The following is a 20,153-nucleotide window of genomic DNA, read 5'->3' on the forward strand; positions in this document are numbered from 1 at the left end:
TGCTATGAGACACCGATTAAGCTATGTGCATGTATCTCAGTCAGAATGCCGAGTTTAGTTCTGCTCCGTTCCCCGCCCAATAGACAGACATTATGTGTCATTTAACTGTAAAGTTCAACCAAACTGGTCCTCAGCTCTAAAGGCTACGGGAAAAGTCCAGCATCCTTAATCTATTCTGTCTGGACAAAAAGGGATTAAGCAGAGCTAACTGAAGAACACAAAAGGTTTAAACATATTCAGCAATGTCTGTGCATGTTCCTTCTTTTAGCACATCTCAGCAGGTGATAGTAAGTGTAATTTAAAACCATATAGAGCAGAGAGACAGAATCCCTTCTCCATTCAGGGGTGACTGTCCACAACACAAGGTTGTTGGGGTAAAGACAGTGAGGTTTATTCAGGAATTAATACAAGAAAACCCTGTGTTTAACACAGCTAATCCTTCATGGATCAGTGATTCTTTGTTGATATACTTGACAGAGCAAAGCAAATGCTGCAAAAGGTTTTCAGTGAACACTGGTCCAGATCTTCAAACATATTCCTTTCCACTGCACAGAGAATCTTTTCCTTGTTTCTAAGAATATTTTAACAAAACCGTTTACTGGCAGAGACAACTCATTTGAAAGAAATGGATTATTAACAGGAAACATGGTCAATGGAAACATGATTCTAAGGGTGAGGGGCCATTCAGTCAGCAAACAGAATCTTTCCATGTGACCCATCTCCAAGCAAAATAGCTCACAGACAAACGACAGGCCCAGAATTAATACTGAAATTCTTTGCTCAACAAACCAATAAGTTTGTTACCATCATAACCTGTTTGTGGGCGATTTGCAAACAGAGAAAGAGATGATGTTTATTCTTTTTTTTACTAATTATTTGCTCATTTAATGATAAAAATGTACATTTATATAGCATCTTTCACCCCAAAAAGTGTTGCACAAACTACATCTATAGTTCATACACTCAGAGCAGCCTGCTACTGTGTTTGAGGGGGATGGCTACAGTTTCCTCTCATTTTAGTATAAAATTAGCTAAGGACACCAGAGGGCCCCGTCTCTTGTGGAAAAGGCCAGGATATCTGAGTTTTTAAGAAGCAACAGAGAGTCCTGTGGCAGACGCAAGTGGGCATTCACCCACGAAAGCTTATGCTCCAATACATCTGTTAGTCTTAAAGGTGCCACAGGACTCTCTGTTGCTTTTTACAGATCCAGACTAACATGGCAACCCCTCTGATACTTGAGTTTTTACGGTATCATCTGAAAGACCCTGAAGGTCTGATTCAAAGCCCATTGAAGTCAATGGAAACACTGATACTGCCTTCAGTGGGGTTTGGATCATGCCCGTACAGGGTAAACTGCATGCAACTCAGTCTAGCCTGCAAGACTGAAGGTCTGAACTAACCCTTGTAGGTCCTGGTCCTGTAGTGGTTATAGGATTCTAACGAAGTCCAGATTTTTGCAGCACTAAGCTACCCTCTCTCCTTGAGGTCTGCTTATGATATTTGGAAGGATGGCTGCATTGCTAGCTTTTTCTACAAGCGTAATGTCCCAAGCAAAGTAAAAATCTAGGTTGTCCCAGGAGCATCAGTACATACCTGCTCTTTGTGCCCGAATTCTCTCTCCACCCCAGAGGAGTGCAAGAAGAATCAAGACATAAGGCACTCGATATCTTCCCGTAAGGGGCATATCTCCCTTCTTCTCAGACACGCTCACCTCTTCGCCGTGGTGAGAAACGGTCTATAAATCCATCCCTTGCCTAGGAAAAAAAAGAGGAAATTGAAGAGCAATTATTAACGAACAGAAGCGCAAGACTGTGGAGGAAACAAAAGCAGCAATACAAGCTCTGGGAACTGCACATTTAGGGTCGTCTCCTCTGGCTCTCGTTTTACTTGAATAGGCAAGGGCTGTACCCAGACAAAGAGGCAAGGAGTTCACCTACTTTTCAAAAGCGAAGGTCTTTTCTCAGGCTCCTGCCAATGCAGAGCAGCCTGAGTTGTCTGAAAAGGAGGAAGTAAAATCTAAGAGCCCATTTGTACAGATATAACTCATTACACCTGTGTAACTGCAGGAAGAATTGGGCGCTGTATATCCCATAGCTGATATCACATATGGGCATGGAGAAGCAATGCTTCTCACACATCCTCCTACACTCGTTAGAAACAACATATTAGAGGTGACAGCGTATCAGAAAATAAATGCAATAAAAGAGAATTGCTCATTCTCATCAGACATCTGAAATGTAAATGCTCAAGAACCTGCATGAGTTAACTGGCTACGGGAATCTGAAGGATCCCAAATCAAACATGCTGGTGAATGTTATTGATGCAAGAGTTATCCTCGCTGGGTTGCAGCCTTGAGGCCAGATAAGGGCTGGTGTTCAGAATTTTTCCAGCAGGTGTCACTATGGCACAATGAGGCTCTGAAACACTGGCACGAGAGAAGGGTGCATAGTGATAACTGAATTGAAATAGCTTGTACACCTGTAGTCAGAGTGTACTTTTGGATAACCCCACCACTGAAATTCCAATCAGTCAGTCTCTTTCAGAAGGCTAAGAGCCAATGATATTGAAAATGGCTATGGGAGTTTTCAGCCCAATTTAACTTATTTGAAAACTCTGGTATTCATAGAATCATAGAAGATTAGGGTTGGAAGAGACCTCAGGAGGTCATCTAGTCCAACCCCCTGCTCAAAGCAGGACCAGTCCCCAACTAAATCATCCTAGCCAAGGCTTTGTCAAGCTGAGCCTTAAAAACCTCTTAGGATGGAAATTCCACCACCCCATAGGTAACCCATTCCAGTGCTTCACCACCCTACTAGTGAAATAGTGTTTCCTAATATCCAAACTAGACCTCCCCAACTGCAACTTGAGACCTTTGCTCCCTGTTCTGTCATCTGCCACCACTGAGAACAGCCTAGCTCCATCCTCTTTGGAACCCCCCTTCAGGTAGTTGAAAGCTGCTATCAAATCCCCCCTCACTCTTCTCTTCTGCAGACTAAATAAGCCCAGTTCCCTCAGCCTCTCCTCATAATTTATGTGCCCCATGTAGCATGTAAGAGTCTTTCAGTCCCAGCGGACCATCATACCTGCCAAAAATCATATATGACCAGGCTGGAGAATTCTGTTTTATGTTTTACATATGTGTGTTACTTTATTCTGAGTGGTCTGTCACACTGAAGTCAACAGGATTACTTATATCAATAAAGTTACACTTCCACATATACTAATATAGCAAAGTTGGAGGCAAGGTATTTTCAGTGAGGGGTCTTCTACTATGGAAGTCACTTCCCATTTTAGTTTACTAAAATCAAAATTTGCTGACTCTGAGGTTACAATAGAAAGTCATTTTTTTCCTCTCTCAAGCCCTTCCTAGACAGAGGGATAAAGAGGTGCCTGGCAGAGATGGGAACGTTTTAGTTTTGGAGAGATCCAGGAGCAGGAGATTCTTCTTCCTCCTCTTCTGTACGGCAAAGAAAAATGATTAGCAACGTTCAAATCACCATGTCAGCATTAGTGAGCCAGTGGGGAGGTAGCTCCAGAAGTTTCTTGGTGTGAGTCTGAGATGCTGCTAGTAAACAATCGACGTGGGCACCGATTTACAATATAGTCCATAGTTTGTGAATGGTGTCTATACAGTGGCAGATTAGCCATTGGGCCAATGGGACCTATGCCCAGGGGCCACAGAAAAGTGGGTGCCCCCACACTCCAACCTGATCCACCCGCCTGCCCAGCGCTCCTGCCAGGGAGCGGAGTGGGGGTGCAGGGTCTTGGCCCGCTCTACCCCGCCCGGTGATCCTGCCGGGGAGCAGGGTCAGGGCATGTCCTGCCCTGCTGTCCTGCTGGGGAGCCGGGGAAGCCCCCCCGCCCACACCCCACTTCCCGGCAGGAGCACTGGGCGGGGGGTGGGGTTGGGGCAAGCCCCCGCACTCCAACCCCATTTCCACAGTGGGGGAGGGGCACTGCAGGTGGAAGGGGTGGGGAGGGGCCCCCACTTGCTCTGGCCCAGGGCCCCACAAAAGCTTAATCCATCTCTGTGTCTATAGTCACATTGTAAGTTGTCTCACGTTCCAGAGGTGAGAGAGATGACAGCATCTGCCACATGATTCTCTGAAATTGGTTCAATGCTGACTATGTATTTCCAGCTTTCAAACTCCCCTGGAAACACTTTTGTGGAGTTAGGAATCGGATGTGTCTTGGTACATTAGCATGAGCTCCGAATTCTTTCTAATGAGCCTCAACATTGAATAACAAAGTTTTATGAGCTTTAGGCTTGCAAGATTTCAGACAGGTCTTCAGAAGGTTCTGGAGGTCCTTGTTGTTGTCAGATGCCACTGGTGAATTGGTAAATTCAGGTTGGCCAAGGTTCAGTGTATTCCTGGGCTGTGTCTGCCTCTCTCTAGATTTTGGGTGGAGGCAACCATTGAATGGTGTTGATAATGTTCCAGTTATGATTGTCATCACAGCGCCGGAGATTTGGTATGTGAGCTTCTCATCCATACTGGTGCGTAATGTCCAGCGGTCGAGTATCAGTGCTGAAGTCATGGTTCAAAGTGTGCCCACATCGGCACCCCTGTACCGCGAGTTTTCAGGCAAGTCTAGTCCTTCCTTTTACCTTTTCACATATCTTTTCCAGATGAGCTTTAAAAGTCAAGCTTCTGTCCAAGATTACACCCAAGTTCTTTGGACAGGGCTTCCTGGGGTATGCTAGAAATGGAGCCCTGACACTGCAACCCAGAAAACACTGGGAAAGAGCAGATCTAGAGCTGAATTAAGTTGCTTGTGTACGCCTCTATTTTTGTTGTATTTTATAATGTGCTTATTTCTGTTAGAACTCGTGTCAATGGTCCCTTGATAGCAATTCATTCAGCACATTATGGCCTCTCTCCTAATAGCTTAAAAAAAAAAAAGCCAAGGAAAATGCAGTGAGAGAAGAACCTCCCACCCTTGCTGGCAGCCTGGCCCTGAAGAACCACAGGTATGCCCTGCAGGTCACAAATCTGGCTCTCTGAAGAAGCTTACTACAATGTCACATCAGTGAAATGCAGAAGCAAATCCACAGGAGTCAATGGAGTTACACAGGTAGAAAACTGGCGGGAAAGAGGGAAAGCTGACCCGTGTATTCAAAAAGTCGTCACTTGAAAAATGATGTTTGAAAAAGGGAAGATAAGGGGACAGACGCAAAAAACGGATATAAAGGGTACAGCCGGGCAGGAGATTATTCTGTATAACTAGTAGAAGGTACTTAAATTCAAGACAGTTTAATTCAGGGCCTTCCTGCTTCTGCTTTTATGGCAAACTTTAAGAAATATCAGAAACACTGCAGAAGTTGGAGATGGAAAAAGACCTATTAGACCATCTATTCCATTATTTCCTACTAGATATTTTCTAGTACTTTGACCTGTTTCAATGATTTGAGTGATGGGATTTCCACTGTTTCTCTGAAGACTATTTCCACCTGATAGCAGCAAACGTACACAGATCACACACGGATGCTGCAAAGATCAATTATTCAGGGTGAAATGTAAGGAACAGGCCTAGTTATGGACACGGCTGTATCACGCATTCAAGCTCCTTGCACATTTGCTGGGATGGGACAATATAACAGATCACATAAATTGAAACATTCCTCTTGCTGCTGAGTCCAGTTTTTTATTCATGGCTTAATTTCATCCCATTACTCCTGTGCCACTAAATCTGACAACGGGCCATGTAAATTTAATGTCCCAAGTACTCTGCATTCTTAACATGATTTTGCATTGTCACCCTAATGAATGTCTTCAGTATCCATCTCTAAAGAAGAGGTTAGCCTGAGGTGGAAGCATGGTGTCTAATTATATAGTACTTCAGAAAAATAATATAGCACATTAATAAATTCTGCATCTCCGTATAGTCAGCTTGTTGAGCGTGTGTCTTCAGACTACTCAACTAGGTAATTTAATTATCTGAATTATTGCTGATGAGCAGGAAGTGGACCAAGTAAAAGAGAGGTGGAGGAGAGAATTTTTATCAATCTGCATCTCCACATACCTTTGTTTGAAGCTTTCTAAAAGATTCTTCTGATAGCATCTATGGAACATCTAAGGCATTACAGGCCTGATCTGTAGCCCACAAAATGAAATGAAAAGACTCCTATGGACTTTGATGTGGGTTGTATCGGAAGCTCCATGCATTGCGGCAAATGCAGAACTTCGGAAAGTCTGTACTAGAGTAAAGATGGGCCCATAATGACTGATCCCTTCCAAACGCATTCTCAAGACCAACTTCTGCTGTGATGCCTACAAGAAGTCAGCCAAGCAGCAAGGGCTGGAATGAATGGCAGCCAGAGACAGCGGACTTCATTTATTTATAAAGGAGAAATGGAGAGTGGCGTGACCGTCAAGTGACTCAGAACTATCAATGAATGCACCGTTGCCCTATCTGAACACTATTTCTCCCGTCCTTCCTCCCTTCTCTTGTTTATTATATTTAATGATTGTTTCCTGTCTCAAGTTAGACTATAAACCCTTCAGAGCAGGGAGCAGGTATCCCCTAGCATAACAGTGCCCTGATCATGACTGGGGCCTCCAGGTTCTACTGTAATATGAACAATAGTAAGAAGAACTACTTACTCCCGGTTAATTCTAATAAACAAAGGAGCACCAGCATTTCACTTACATCCTCAAACAACAACACTGGTATCCCAGTCACTTTGGGATCCTGAAAATGTCCATCTTTGCTGTCTAAAGGCCCCTAGGGATATGCTCAGGCCTCTCTCTATAAGACCCTGGGTAAAATTTTCTGAAGGGCCTAAGTGATTCAAGCGAATAAATCCCAGTTTAATCAGGTCTAATCCAGATGGATTAGAAGCAGCATTGATAGATTCCTGAGTCCCACAGCCAGAAAGCCACTGATTCAGGGGAAAACAATAATCTTTAGAGTTGTAAGAAAGATGTGGAGGGTGATACGTGAACTGGATGCTGACAGACAGAGTGGGGTGAAGTGCTGTCGCTACTGTAGATGTGTTAAAGAGGGCATGAAATTAATCTGGGGTACAGTCCATCTAAAATTGGGAATGTAAGTGTTAGCCAAGATGGACAAAGCCACTGTCTCATCAGATTACACATCCCTGCTATTAGCCCTCTTCTTGTATTTTACTATCATTACATTATGTGTATATGATGCAGAACTTCAGGGCACCCACAGGAGTTTAACAGTAATATCTAGTGATCTAATTCATCCCTATGAAGTATTAAGTATCATTCATTACCCCTCCTCACCCTTTTACATATACATTTTACAGTGGAGCTGGTAACACTACCTGTTATTAAAGGTATCTGACACTTCACATTATAAGACCGTGTTTTCAGATGTTTATAACTTTGCCAAACTTTAGCCATTTAGACTGACATTTTCCATGCCAGGTATCTGCCTCAGCCGAGGGGGGTGTGGGGGGGGGTTGTTTTTGGAAAAATTTCAGCCAAAACAGTTCAGCCGTTTCTGAGGATCAGACTAAGGAAAATATGTTGTTTTGCCCACGTTGAGACATTCTGGTGACCTTTTCTTTGAATAGCTCTGGTACTTTCCTGCTTTGGAGCAGGGACTTGAGATTTACTATGTGCCTTTTGCCACCCCTGAGAAAATCTGTCTGAATGAGAAGGCTTTGGAAAAAAAATCACACCTTGCACATGCTCCGTTGATACGTGCTAGAGTTTAACAGTTGAAATCTCCAAAGATTCCATCCTCATTCAGCACACGTGAGCCTTTTGTTCCTCCTAGCACTGACCAGACGGTGAATGCTCCACCCCCTCACAGCTTGTGTGTGAGAAGGCCAGCTGGACCTGCTCTGGGGACGAAGCAGGGCTGTGTAATGAAGGCTGTTTGTCAGACCGCTGCCTCGGTAGTTGCAGAAGTTGGAAGGTGCGTAGGAAACGTGGCAGAAGACTGCAGGAAGAGAAAGGCCAGTCTCATGGTCAATGCCGTTGAATGCTGCCCTGGAGAATAGGATTCTCTCTCTGCCTCTGGCACAGAGTTCCTATGTGATGCTGGGCAAGTCACTGAAACCATCTTCTCACAAGCGGTCACTAATTGTAAGTTCCTCATTTCCTGGGTACCCAACCTGTTACCCAAGGGCTGAGCTGCAGAAGTGCTGAGTACTTACAGCTGAAGTCAGTGGGTGCTGTGCTTAAAAGTGCTATATAATGCCTAGCCCTTTGAAAAATAAGGTTTTGGGTGTCTCAAATTGGGCACCTAAAATTAATTCAATAATATTGAATAACTGATCATTAACACTGTCCATCCTGTGCACTGAATGAGGCAGGACTTCTGTGGAAAAAAAACAGCAGATAACATTGTATTGAAGGATGCGTCATAAAGCACATGCACAAAGAGGCCAAATTAAACGTGCATAGGCAACCTTTATTTTGGCATTTCCTAACTTTTGAGTGCTCGACTTTGCAACCTTAATAATATTCTGCTACTGTACTTTTGTGCGTGTAATAAATCTACACACACAGATCAAACTGATAGAAAGAGTCAGATTCAGAATTCAGCAATTCCTTGCTCCCTGGCCTAATGCTGAGACCATGCATCTGTCAGACTGATCTCTTTTGTAAATGTGTTCCCTGCAGACTGTCTAAAACGAGCTATTACTGGTCTCCTGCCAAATTGTAGCAGTTCTAAAATACTCTACTAAGTACCAGTTGAGGACTTTACGAGGTATTTTTGCCTGCTGCAGACACACACAGTCTGCAGGCTAAAACCTAGATGGAATGCCCCTGAGCATATGTGCTCAGTGATTCACAATGGGAAAATAACTCAAGATTTATTTTATTTTATTCTAGCACAGTATTCACCTTAAGAACTGATTATAGCTACTGCTCGGCTGAGAACCACACAGAACACTAGTCTGAGCTAAAACATCCTTTTTTTTTTTTAACCCCATCCTCGCCTACCCCCAAACCCCTTTGTGTGTCTCATTCACGTGTTAAATCTTGTTGTAGATTGTAAACTCTCTGGGGCAGGGGCTGAAATTTACATTATCTCTGAGGTCCTTAGCACATTGGGGCCTGCCCGTGCTTGAGCCCACTAGCCGTTACTGCAATAAAATGATTAAATAATAATAGTCAATAGCCAAAAATCTCTTTCCAAATCCCCATTCCACACACCCACCTCTTTTTTTAAATGGATAGGAGCATGACAACATCTCCGAAACACAATTCCCCTGCCACGCCCACCCACATACTTGTCTGTTTTCTCTGGGCCAAAGTTAAATGCATTTACAGGTTTCAAAAGCGACAGATCACATTTGAATTTGGTGCCAGGCCGCTGGAAAGTTTTGGCTAATAGACTGCCGGGGCCCTTGCCAGCTGGCCTCCTCAGGGGAAAGGCCCCAATTCAGATCTTACACTAGTTTGATACCCTTTGCTTACTGCAGTGGATTCATTCCTGATTAACAGTCATTTAAGTGAGACCAGAATCAGGCCCAAAGTGAAGTCTAAACGGAGCTCCTATAGCTCAGATGGTAGAGACTTATGATTTTGGAGTAGCTCGTACTGGGTTCTGTCCATGATACAATGTGTCTCAGGTATTAACATCTGTGTTGTACGTGTGCAGCAGGTGGATTTGCTACAGTATATTGGGGAAGGAGACATGTGGCCAAGGAAAACGAATATTTTAGCTGAGAGACCGCTGTGCTGCTTCACTGGAGCTGATCTCTAGAGACATGTGGAGCCGGCATGGGGAAAGCTACAAGACCCCTGTTTTCTGCCAAGCAGGGCCTGAGGTGTTCTAGTCCAGGTAGGCTACTAGGAAAAGGCTGATTGACTACAAGCAGTTCATTATGGCAAAGTCTACCCCCACAGGGCCCATTTTATGCTTTTTATATCCACAGGGAAGTTATTCCAGCTCCTCCAGGGAAACCTAATCTTTTCTTTTCTAGTACAGTACAGGAGTATGTCAATAAAAGGGCCCATGTGTCATGCCTTTATATAGAAGGTTAACATAGCCAGAGCCTGGGAGTGGGGTATGGATGGGATTACAGCCTAAATCTGTTTTGAAATAGGCTGCTAGTTTTCCAAATAAAGGGACAGGTGGTGGATCCTGGACTCCAGTGCATCTCCTTGCCCAAGTATCTCCTCACCCATGGGAGCAAGGGTTGCTGTGGGACTCCTTGCACCAGTATAATAGTTCACCCGTCTGACTAAGGGGTCCATAATTGAGCTCCCAACCGCTCTTTTAGTTCAGGATGGTTTACAAGGCTAGACTGGGATTTGGAGTGTGCCTCTGCCAACGGATGCCAGACCCATCCACCCCTCACACTTCTGCTTGGGCTACTAGGACCTTGGATCCAGGCATAGGAGGATAAGCATGCCTGCTTACTCCCTCTCTGGAGCAGAGAGGCATTCAGTTGGTGGAGCCTTAGAGATATATGCCCTGACACACAGCCAGTGCCGAGGGGTTGTAATTTGACTCTGGTACAGACCAGCACCAACTGACGCTCTCTCCAGAGCAAAGGGGAATCAGCAAGGGAACTGTGACTTGAGGGCGCGTCCTGGAGTAGCACAGTGCAGCTATCCCTTGCCCAGGGCTATGGCTAAAGGCACAGTCTATCCCAGAGCAGACACTGCAAACGAAAGCACTCGTTGCCACAAGGGGTTTAGTCATCTCACTCCATCTGTGAGCTGAAAGAGGAAAGAGCAAGTGTGGGGAACACGAACAGCCGAACAGATTCAACAAAGTTGCCTGTTTTAATCCAAAGCTCTTGTAATGTCACTAGCAGGCTGAGGTGGGGGGGGGGGGAGAGGGGGGGAACTGCTCACTCCCCTGAAATTGGGAATGCAACCTAGAGTTACAGCTCCATGAATGGCAAATATTGGCAGCCGGAGCCCTGTCGCAAAGCAGAGCCTGTGCCTTTCTCTCTTGCTGCCTTCAAAGCAGTGAAGAAGAAAAACAGAGGCAGTGGTGGAGAAAAGATAAAAGGAGTCCAGTAAAAAAAAAAAAAAAAGTAGTGTCTGGAAGCAGCAAACGAAGAAGAAGAAGTAGCCAGGCAGGGGCCTGCAAACCTCACTAGTTTTACAATAATTGGTCTCACTGTCGCAGACTGAAGCAGGACTCCTGGGCCTCTCCCACAGAAAGGATGGGGAGAGACCAAAGGAAAGCAGCACTGCACAGAGACGCCTCAGGAAGCTAGAGAGAGAGAGAGAGAGAGAGAGAGAGATCTCAGTTTCCTTTTCCAAAAGCCTGCAGCCCACTTTGAACTCTCACACCACAGAGTCCTGGACAAAGGGTATTAATGGCCGACGTGTTCCCACTGGCAGCAGTGGGAAGCCTGGACCCCCATAGCTCACCAGCTGAGGGCAGGGTCAACCGAGACTCATTCTATCCATCATGTCCTGCTCCAGCCCCGTGTGCCTCTGGCAGGTGGAGAGACAGAGACAGATCAACAGTCCTGACATTCACTGGAAGGAATCCGAACTATCCTGCTAGATTTTTTGTCAGCTCCTTTCTCTCCCCCCCCCACACCCCGCTCCTTCTTTTCATTCATTATACAGTGCTTAGAAGCAGTGGCATCCGTAGACAAAAGAAGGTCCCAGCGTGAGAGAGCATCATTAAACAATTGAAAGACTATAAGGAGCTGTGCGAACAAAGGGAAGGATGATACTGAGCCCTGGTCATTTTAATACTCTCCCTCCATCATGCCTTGTAATTCTTTTAATTGCTCCTTGTAGAATCCCACAGCACCGAGCTGGCCTTGAGAGAAAAACATGCCTGATGCGTGTAGCTGTCCACTCATCCCACTGAATTTTGGTTTTTAAAAGCCAGATACTGGGATTAGCAATAGTGGTAGCTGAACATGGTGAGGAAGGGGTTTCAGTTCAGGTAAGTACCCAAAAACTTGGAGCCCTGATTCGTTCCAAGCATGATACAAGAATAACGCACTGGCAAAACATAGCTGTCTCTCCCAGCAACAGGAGTGCTGGGCTTTGGCCACATACATATGTCCCAGTGTCCTGTTTCAAGCCTCTGGCCTGGTGCGGATTCAGATGCCAAGGTCATGTGATGGAGGCCTGGAAGCAGCGTATCCTAGAAGAGGGAGCCAGCACAGACAGAGAGGAGGCCCAGGAGGAGATAGGACCTGAGAGGAGCTCTGTACCCCAGCCAGGCAGAAGTTCTGGCAGGAGATGCCAGCCAGGAGAAGGAGAAGATGCCTCAGCTGGGAGAGGCTTTAATAAAAAAGGGGCTTTGGGAAGGAACTGTAGAGCCTGGAGAAGAGATCTAGAAGTCAACACATGTAGGTCAACAGCATCTCCCGCTTTTAGAATTTGTAAGCATCATATGTCACCATTTCCCTTGTGGGCTTTAGAGAGGACATTGAGACAGTCTCTGAGGACAGGCCCACTTTCAAGACATCGCAGTGTTTGATGCTAGATGTCAGACACAAAACCACCCCCACTCCCTCACAAGCCAGGGACAATGCGCATTAGCTGGTCAGAACATTGACAGAAGCAGCACTGGCCAAGTTCAACACTTGAGCAGCAGAGGTTAGAGTGAGGAGAATAGAGTTAGACACCCAGTGGTGTCCATCAATGGCTATTAGCCAGGATGGTGTCCCTAGCCTCTGTTTGCCAGAGGCTGGGAATGAGCTACAGGGAATGGATCACTTGATGATTACTTGTTCTGTTCATTCCCTCTGGGGCACCTGGCATTGGCCACTGTCAGAAGACAGGATGCTGGGCTAGACAGACCTTTAGCCTGACACAGTATGGCCGTTCTTATCCTTGCAGAGACAACAGAGCAAGAGTTTGAGTTGCATTCTATTCCTTCTTGTGCAGCAGAATTGTTTGACAAAGTTCTTGTCAGGTTCTTCCAGTGTATATCCATGGAAGACCAAGTGGGTTGCACAGGTGTTACTGAGAGCCTACATTGGCCTGTGGAATTATTATTGCCAGTGGTGGTGCATGAGAAGGAAAGAACTCCGATTCACAGATGTTAAGGCCAGTAGGGGCCGTTATGATATAGTCCCACCTCCTGTCTAGTACAGGTTGAAGTATTTCATTTAGTATCTCCTGAATCAAGCCCATATCTTGCAATTAAGCTAGCGCACTACTCCCTCCACCCCAAAAGGCATCTAGTCTTGGTTTGAAGACTTCAAGGGATGAAGACTTCACCACATCCCTACTACGGTATTCCAGTGGTTAGTTTACCCTGTCAAATTTGCACCTCAGCTCTAGCCTGAATTTATTTAACTTCAGCTTTCAGTCTTTAGATCTTGTTATGCCTTAGACTGCAGCACAGCTTGGCTTTCAGAGCCCAGAATGAGTGGCAGGCAGGGCTAGGAGTTAGGGGGGGGAAAAGGCCTCTTAAATTACCAAGAGCCCAACATGGAACCCCATGATTCTATTTTTGCATCACTTTTCAGAGTTACTCACTTTTAATGAACTGTAATAGGAATCTCAGGCAGAGACCCCATTAGCACCTGCCCCAAGAACAAGGAACTTTAATTTAAGGGTAGCAAGTCACCTGTCCTTCATTTACTTCATCAGTACACTCAAAACATTGCTTCTGCCTTCCGAGCAGCAGCTCATAAGGGAATTCAAACACCAGGTGATGATGAGTTCTCAGACAGAGAAGAGCAGTTCATTCATTTGTACACAAATGCACAGTAAGTACCTCCAAATAAAGTTCCTTACAAAGCACTGCTGGTCTCCATAGCAATTGGCATTTGCTGTACTTTCCTTGGAAAACATTTTTAAAAGATCCTTACGAAAGTACATTTTTCTTCATTATTTATGTATCCCTAGTTTAGTGCAGGCTTTTAGTCCTTCACATGCAATAGACTTGTCCCTTCAGTTGATGCAGTTTCATTTCCACATGGCGTGTGCTGCATGCAAATAGCTGGGGTGAGATCCGAAATTTGAAAAGGAATTTTGTCTACAAAAATAAATCAACTATTTGGATTCAAATGTGCTTCAACTAGATCTTTCACATCCAGACTGAAGCTTTGAATATGCCACAGCAGCATAATGACTTGCATCCTTCACAGAAGTCTTTAGTGTCTAAGGAAAATTAATGTAAAATGTAAAAAATATAAAGGGATCACAATAGGACCAATTCTTACTTAGAGAGCCTGAAAATTATTATCGTTCATACAGCAAAAGTTTGTCCAGAGACATGAAAAAGGACCCAATTCTGCCACCTTTACTCACGTTGACCACCACCACTTTACTCCACTTCATACTTTGAAAACATCTTGGGATGGGGAAGAGCTGGAGCTGTCACTAGACCTAGCATATCTTGTTTCAACCATAGCTTTTTTGGGGATGGTCTTATCTCTAGAATGGGTGGCCCATAGTGCAATGACTTCGCTTGATGCTAAAAATTGTTAAGAGCTATAGGTTCTCTAGTGCTGGCACAGCCTTCTCAGCTTAGATGACGGGGTTTCTGGTTCCCTATACTTATTCTTTTGAACCACAGTAGCTTGAGCAGGAGAAAGGGTTGAGAGTTTAACTCATCCATCCAAAGCTCCCGTCTCTAGGAACAGCACAGACAGACACTAAACCAGCCTGAAAATGACACACTAATCACTTCCTGATTATCTAGTACAAACTTCTCCCATTGTCTCTCCCCGCCATGGAAGCAGAGATTTCTATTTCAGGTTGATCACAATGGATGGTTGTGCTTACATGAAGCAAAAATATAGGAGAAGATCTCAAGAATTCTAAAAAAGCTCTTTCAAGGGCTATAAATCTCTTCCTTATCTAGCTCTTCTATTTCTGAAGTCCACAGGAGAACAGAGGATTGGCAGAGTACATTCTACTTTTCACATGCATTTCAGCATAGTCTTTCCTGTGTTACAGCTAATAGCAGTGAACTCCATCCTCCTACCTATAATTGCCGTAGTAGTGTTAGACATCAGTTACCTCCTCTGTTTAGGATTGATTCATTTACTCATTTGGAATGATTTGCATAACTTCACTCAGGCCTTCTTCACTATTTAAATAGAGTGTAGCCGTTCCAGTCAAACTTTTATACCATCGCACAGTCATGGTCTCTAGAATCTTTGCTCTGGGAGACTTTTATGAAGGCTAATCCATTGTTTTCACTGAGTATTCAAATGTGTCTGATGAGCCACCACTGAATATGCATCTACATGTTTTCAGATGAAGTTCCTATAAACTGAAGGCATTAAAGGGAAAGAGGCCAGTTTTAAATGATAGCAAATAAGGCTCAACAGGAGTATAGCTTAGCAAGGACATGGCCACAAAGCTGCCATATTTAAGGTTTTCTGTGCAAAGTGTTTATAAATTGTTCCATTCCACTGTGACGTTAATCACTGGTGTTGCTGTTCAACATTACATATATTAAGCCATTACTGTATCTGGAAAATATTCACAAGTTGTCATCTTGCTCCTAACTGTGTCCTAGAGGCATGAGATTATTCCCTATGTTACAGTGTATAAAAGTGTCAACTTTATGACACTCAGCCAAAGAATTACACAAACGAGACTTTATTTCACTGGCAACCATTCAAGAATTGAAGTAGCTGAGACAATGAAATACCTTCGAACAAACAGGAGTTATTGAAAGGATCGTGCAAGGGCAGGCAAAGTACTCTAGTTCAACATATTTAAGTTTCATCAAATTACAAATGGCAGGACTCAACGACTTAGCCGTAAAGGAAAGCTACAGTAGAATATCATCTTGGGGCTTGTTTTCACTCCACTGTGCTGCTCCAAATCTGTACCAGTGTATATCAAAGCAATCAATGGAGTGACACCAACGCAGAACTGGAGTAAAGCAGTGCAGGCCCTTGGAGCTGCCCTCCTGCACCGGAAGATGAAGTGTTCTCAAGAAAGTCTCTGAAGACTTCACAATTATTTACAGGTAATTTTGTTGGTGCAAGGTGCCAGATTAATGTAACTAAACTGAAGTCCTCTCTTTAACCAAAGGCATGCAGCAACTCGGCAAGCTTCCCCCCAATACCCCTTCGATGTGGCTCCATTCAGTCAAGAGGAGACACCTTCAGGTGGAAAGCATAGTTTAGTCCCCATACACATGTAGAGCTTGACTGTGCTCTTGCTTTACTCAGCCAAGCAGGGGAATGAGGGGAGGGTCGGCTCACCTGGCCAAAACCCCCACTCAGCCGAGCAGATCTGTTTGAATCTTGGGCCCAGCTCTAGCGCAAAGCACAGCCTGTGATCACTGGATACAGCCCTGCAAGCAAATGGGCAGGAGAGGCAGAGATTTGTCTCCATCTTCCTCCACTCAGTTGGCCAAGTGCAAGGGCACAGGGAAGTAAACGGCACTCTTTCAAGGCCTCCAATCGTTTCCCTACCACCACCTACATACAAACCAAGAGAGGAACACAGGGGGAATTGAGATTAACAGGAGTGCCTCCCACAGCTAGCTTTGGGGCAGTGCAGTTTATACTACACAAATTGTTCAGGGCATCGCCCAAAGGCACTATCTCGCCTTTAATCTGCAGAGAGCATAAGAAAGTATGTTAACTAGCACCAGTTGAAGGGGGTGGTTTGAGCTATGGGCACCTGTTCATTAGAGGCCTGCCAAGACTCATTTCACATAAGCCACTGATCAGCAGTCAGAAGACAACAGCTTCTGTTCAGTGACTGGGATCACATCTTGACCCGTGTATCAGGAATAATATTTATTACCAGCAATATTCCGGCTCATCTTTTCTGCATGAATTCATGGCTTTTTAATTCCCCAGAACAAGTGTATAAAGGGTTTAAGGTGGGACTTTCAAAAGCTCTTAGCACTGGGCTAACTGCTCCCACTGAAGTGAGAGGTAAAACTCATTTAGTTTCATTTACTACAATCGGAGCAGAGTTAGGCCAAGGCAAAGTGCTTATGAAAAAAAAAAAATACCACCCGTAATTTGGAAGTGACCCAAAACAATTACTACAGCTCACGAGTGCAGCATTTCACAAGTTAACAGCTGATTCTTCCACCCTTACTCATGATGAGTAGTACCTTCATCTGCAAGATATTGCAATGGGACTACTTGCAGGTGAAGGGATTGGTCAGCGTGAGTAAGGGTGGCAGCAGAATCCGGCCCTCAATTAGAAGGCCATCATACTGCTCAATATTATTTGAAGCCCTGCCCTCCTCTTTGTTCCATAGAGCACTAAGAAGACTTTTGGTGCTCAATGAACCACAGAGATGAGGTTAGAGGGATGCTGGCCCTGTAAAAACCATAGCGTCACAGTACATACCTACAGCATACAGTAGAGATAGTTGACATTTGTCCTATTGGTACTGAAGCCTACTGGAAATGAGCTTGGTTCTAATACAAAGTGATCTCCCTATAACACAGAAAAGTTTACTCCCAGAAAATATGTGAACTTTCCTGTCCATGTTGTCCCCTCTTCTCCACTTCCATTAAGCCACATTTCCAAGAATGGGTACATTTTTCACCAGTATACTCCCCATTCCAAGAATGGGTACATTTAAATTCAACAAGGCATGAAAGGCTTTCCCTGAAACTCAAAGGCTCAGCGCAAGCCTCACATAACATCAGAAGAAGGACAGCTTTGTGTTTGAAGCACAGACCTGCGAGTCAGGAAATCTGGGAGCGGTGTTTCACACAGCCAGATTTCTTCTGTAACCTTAAGAAAGTCAACTGACTTCTCTGTAGCCAAGTTTCTCCATCTGTAAAAATGGGGATAGCACACAAACAACTCACTCAAAATATTGTAGGGTCTTCAAACACACTACAATGGGCAGGGACTCAAAATGTTCCCCCTTGGATCCCCACATAAGCACCTAACTATGAAGCCTGATTTTCAGAGGTGCTAGGCACCACCTCTATAAAGCCAATGGAAGCCTTACATGCTCACTCCTCTTTGAGTATCAGGCCAATTATTTGGATGACTAATTATGGACGGAGGAGGTGGATTTTCAGAGGCACAAATGAGAATCTGGGTCCCAACCCCCACTGAAAGTTAAGGGGAGTTTGGCACTAACTCATTTGTGCCTTTGAAAATTTCCCCTCCAGGGGCCTAACTCTAAGCACACCAACTTGAATGTTTCAGCCAGTAATGTATTATTTTCCCTCTGATGGTGCATACAAGGTCATTTGTTGCCATAAAGCAGAAACCCTTACTGATTCCTTCGTGATTTATTAAGGCTTGACAAAAACAACTACAAACTTGTCCTTTGTGATAAATGGCGAACTAAAGCACCATCTGCCATTACCAGACAAGCTCACACAGCCCCTAGGACTGAAGGAGAGCTGCTTAACTATTTTTTTAAACACCAGAACAAACCTGGTAGTCAGCAGTTGTAAGATGTTCAGGAAGAAGAGAATGTTGTCTGGCAGTTGTTAGCACGGGACGCCATGTAATCCCAGCAGCGTGCCCCAGGGAGACAAGTGGACGTACCTAGCCAGTGCAAGAGATATCCTGCCATCACAGTTCAAGAAGAGACATCAGGATAACTCAAAGGAGACAGTTGGTACTGCTGCTTCCTCCCCATTGAAGCTATTGCCCTGGAAGCAGTGTTGTCTAGCCATTAAAGTACATGACTTGGAAAGAGGAGCTGCTGATTGTTTCCCTGATCTGTAACAAATTTGCTGCAAGACATGGGCTGTAGCCCCCTCTAACATGGCAGCTTTCACGCGAGTATGAGAGAAATAGTTCTCTTTACAAAAAGAAGACACCTTTATACAGTGAGAGGTTTACAAAACCTGAGGGGCTCGAATGCTTTCAGTCAGTCATTCTGGCCTGGGACTGAGGAGTTCTGGATTCTGTTCCTGGCTCAGTCCATGCAAAACTGGAAATTTCAACGACACAAAGGGCAGTTTGCACCTGATAACCAATACAGGCAAATGGTAGGAGAAAGGAAGTAGTATTGGACTGTCCCTTTAAAGGCAGGGCTGGATACAGTCCCTCACTACACCAAATTCCAGCCATCCAGTCAGCACAGAACAAGGGAATACTGGGAGTGAAACTGTCTGTGGTGTGGAGAAGCTGGCAGAGCAGAGGGAGCAAAACTTGAGAAGGCCAAGCAGGCATTGGAGAGTGCACATGCTGAGCTGGCCATTGAGGTGGAGATGCTTCGACAGAGCAGGAGGGACTCCGTGCACAAGTGGAAGGAATTTGGGGCCCAGTTCCACTAGCTGAGGGTTGAAGTCACGAAGGAAGAAAGACGTTGAAGGGAACAAGCTGAGAACATTACCAAACTGCAAGTCAGGTTGGACACCATCCCAGGACGGCTAAGCCAGTCAGACAGCAAGTCAATCAAGTGAGCAAAAACTTCTGACCTACAGGTCAGAATTGCAGAACTCACAGGAGCTGCTGCAGGACAAGAATACATCTGTGGTAGCAGCAGCTTTCCTCTCTCTGACATGGAGAGGGGTCTCTTGCCTCAGTTTCCCTACATCCAGTGGTCTTCCAGGGGCTTGTAGGGTACTTTTGACCCTCTGGTCAAGAGCCAAAAACCCAGCTTTTCTAGATTAAAACAAAAGTCAGCTTCAGCCCTCCTGGGATCCTGTAGCCTTTCCTTTGGTCCAACAGTCCTTCTGGCCCTCCTGAACAATTCCTCCTATGAGAAGGGGCACCACGTCCCCTCTACTTCAGGCCCCCCGACTGTCCTATGTTTCTGTTTATCAGGCGCTTTTCCAATAAATAACATCACTCCCGTTTCCCTGGTACAACAGTCCCTCTCCAGGGCTCTTTTGTAGTGCAGCTGTTGGGATTCCCTCCGAGACCTTTTCCACTCAGCTTATCCAGAACACCTTGCCCTGTTCTGGGAGAAGACTTCATCCAGTTGTCTGGGATCCAAAACACTCAGTTCGATTCTGGATTTTGTCACTCAGGTTCCTTTATCTGGCATACAGCAAAGCTAGGCTGAGTGGATCAGACTCAAGTGTTGGGAGTGAGTATAAGGTGTATCACACATGCAGAGTTACACAGACAACTTCTTCCTTTATATACATTTACATGTTACATTGCATTTGCTATACATTAAATCACACATTTTTGGATTGGCTTGATTACTTTGCAGGAACCAATCCCTGTACAGCAGGCTCTATCCATGTGCTGGTCACGTGGAACCTGGTCTTTACCTTCCAGGTTTAACTTGTCCACAGTCCCTAGCATCAGGGTGTACTTGCTTATCTTAGTACAGACATGACTCCAGCATACTGGTTGTCAAGCCC

At 44.9% G+C, this 20,153-nt stretch overlaps 1 protein-coding gene across 1 annotated transcript in view; it reads right to left on the reverse strand.

Moving 5' to 3' along the window:
• Positions 1-20,153, reverse strand: part of COL22A1 (collagen type XXII alpha 1 chain) — a 304,788-nt gene that overhangs the window by 270,634 nt on the left and 14,001 nt on the right. Inside the window, exon 2 of the mRNA XM_029913401.1 lies at positions 1,595-1,755. Within this exon, the coding sequence (XP_029769261.1) occupies positions 1,595-1,685 (91 nt within the window). The 5' untranslated portion in view covers positions 1,686-1,755. The remainder of the gene's footprint in view (positions 1-1,594; positions 1,756-20,153) is intronic.

Source organism: Terrapene carolina, unplaced genomic scaffold (genome assembly GCF_002925995.2).
Source record: "Terrapene carolina triunguis isolate 2854851 unplaced genomic scaffold, T_m_triunguis-2.0 Scaffold58, whole genome shotgun sequence".
Lineage (NCBI taxonomy): Eukaryota > Metazoa > Chordata > Testudines > Emydidae > Terrapene > Terrapene triunguis.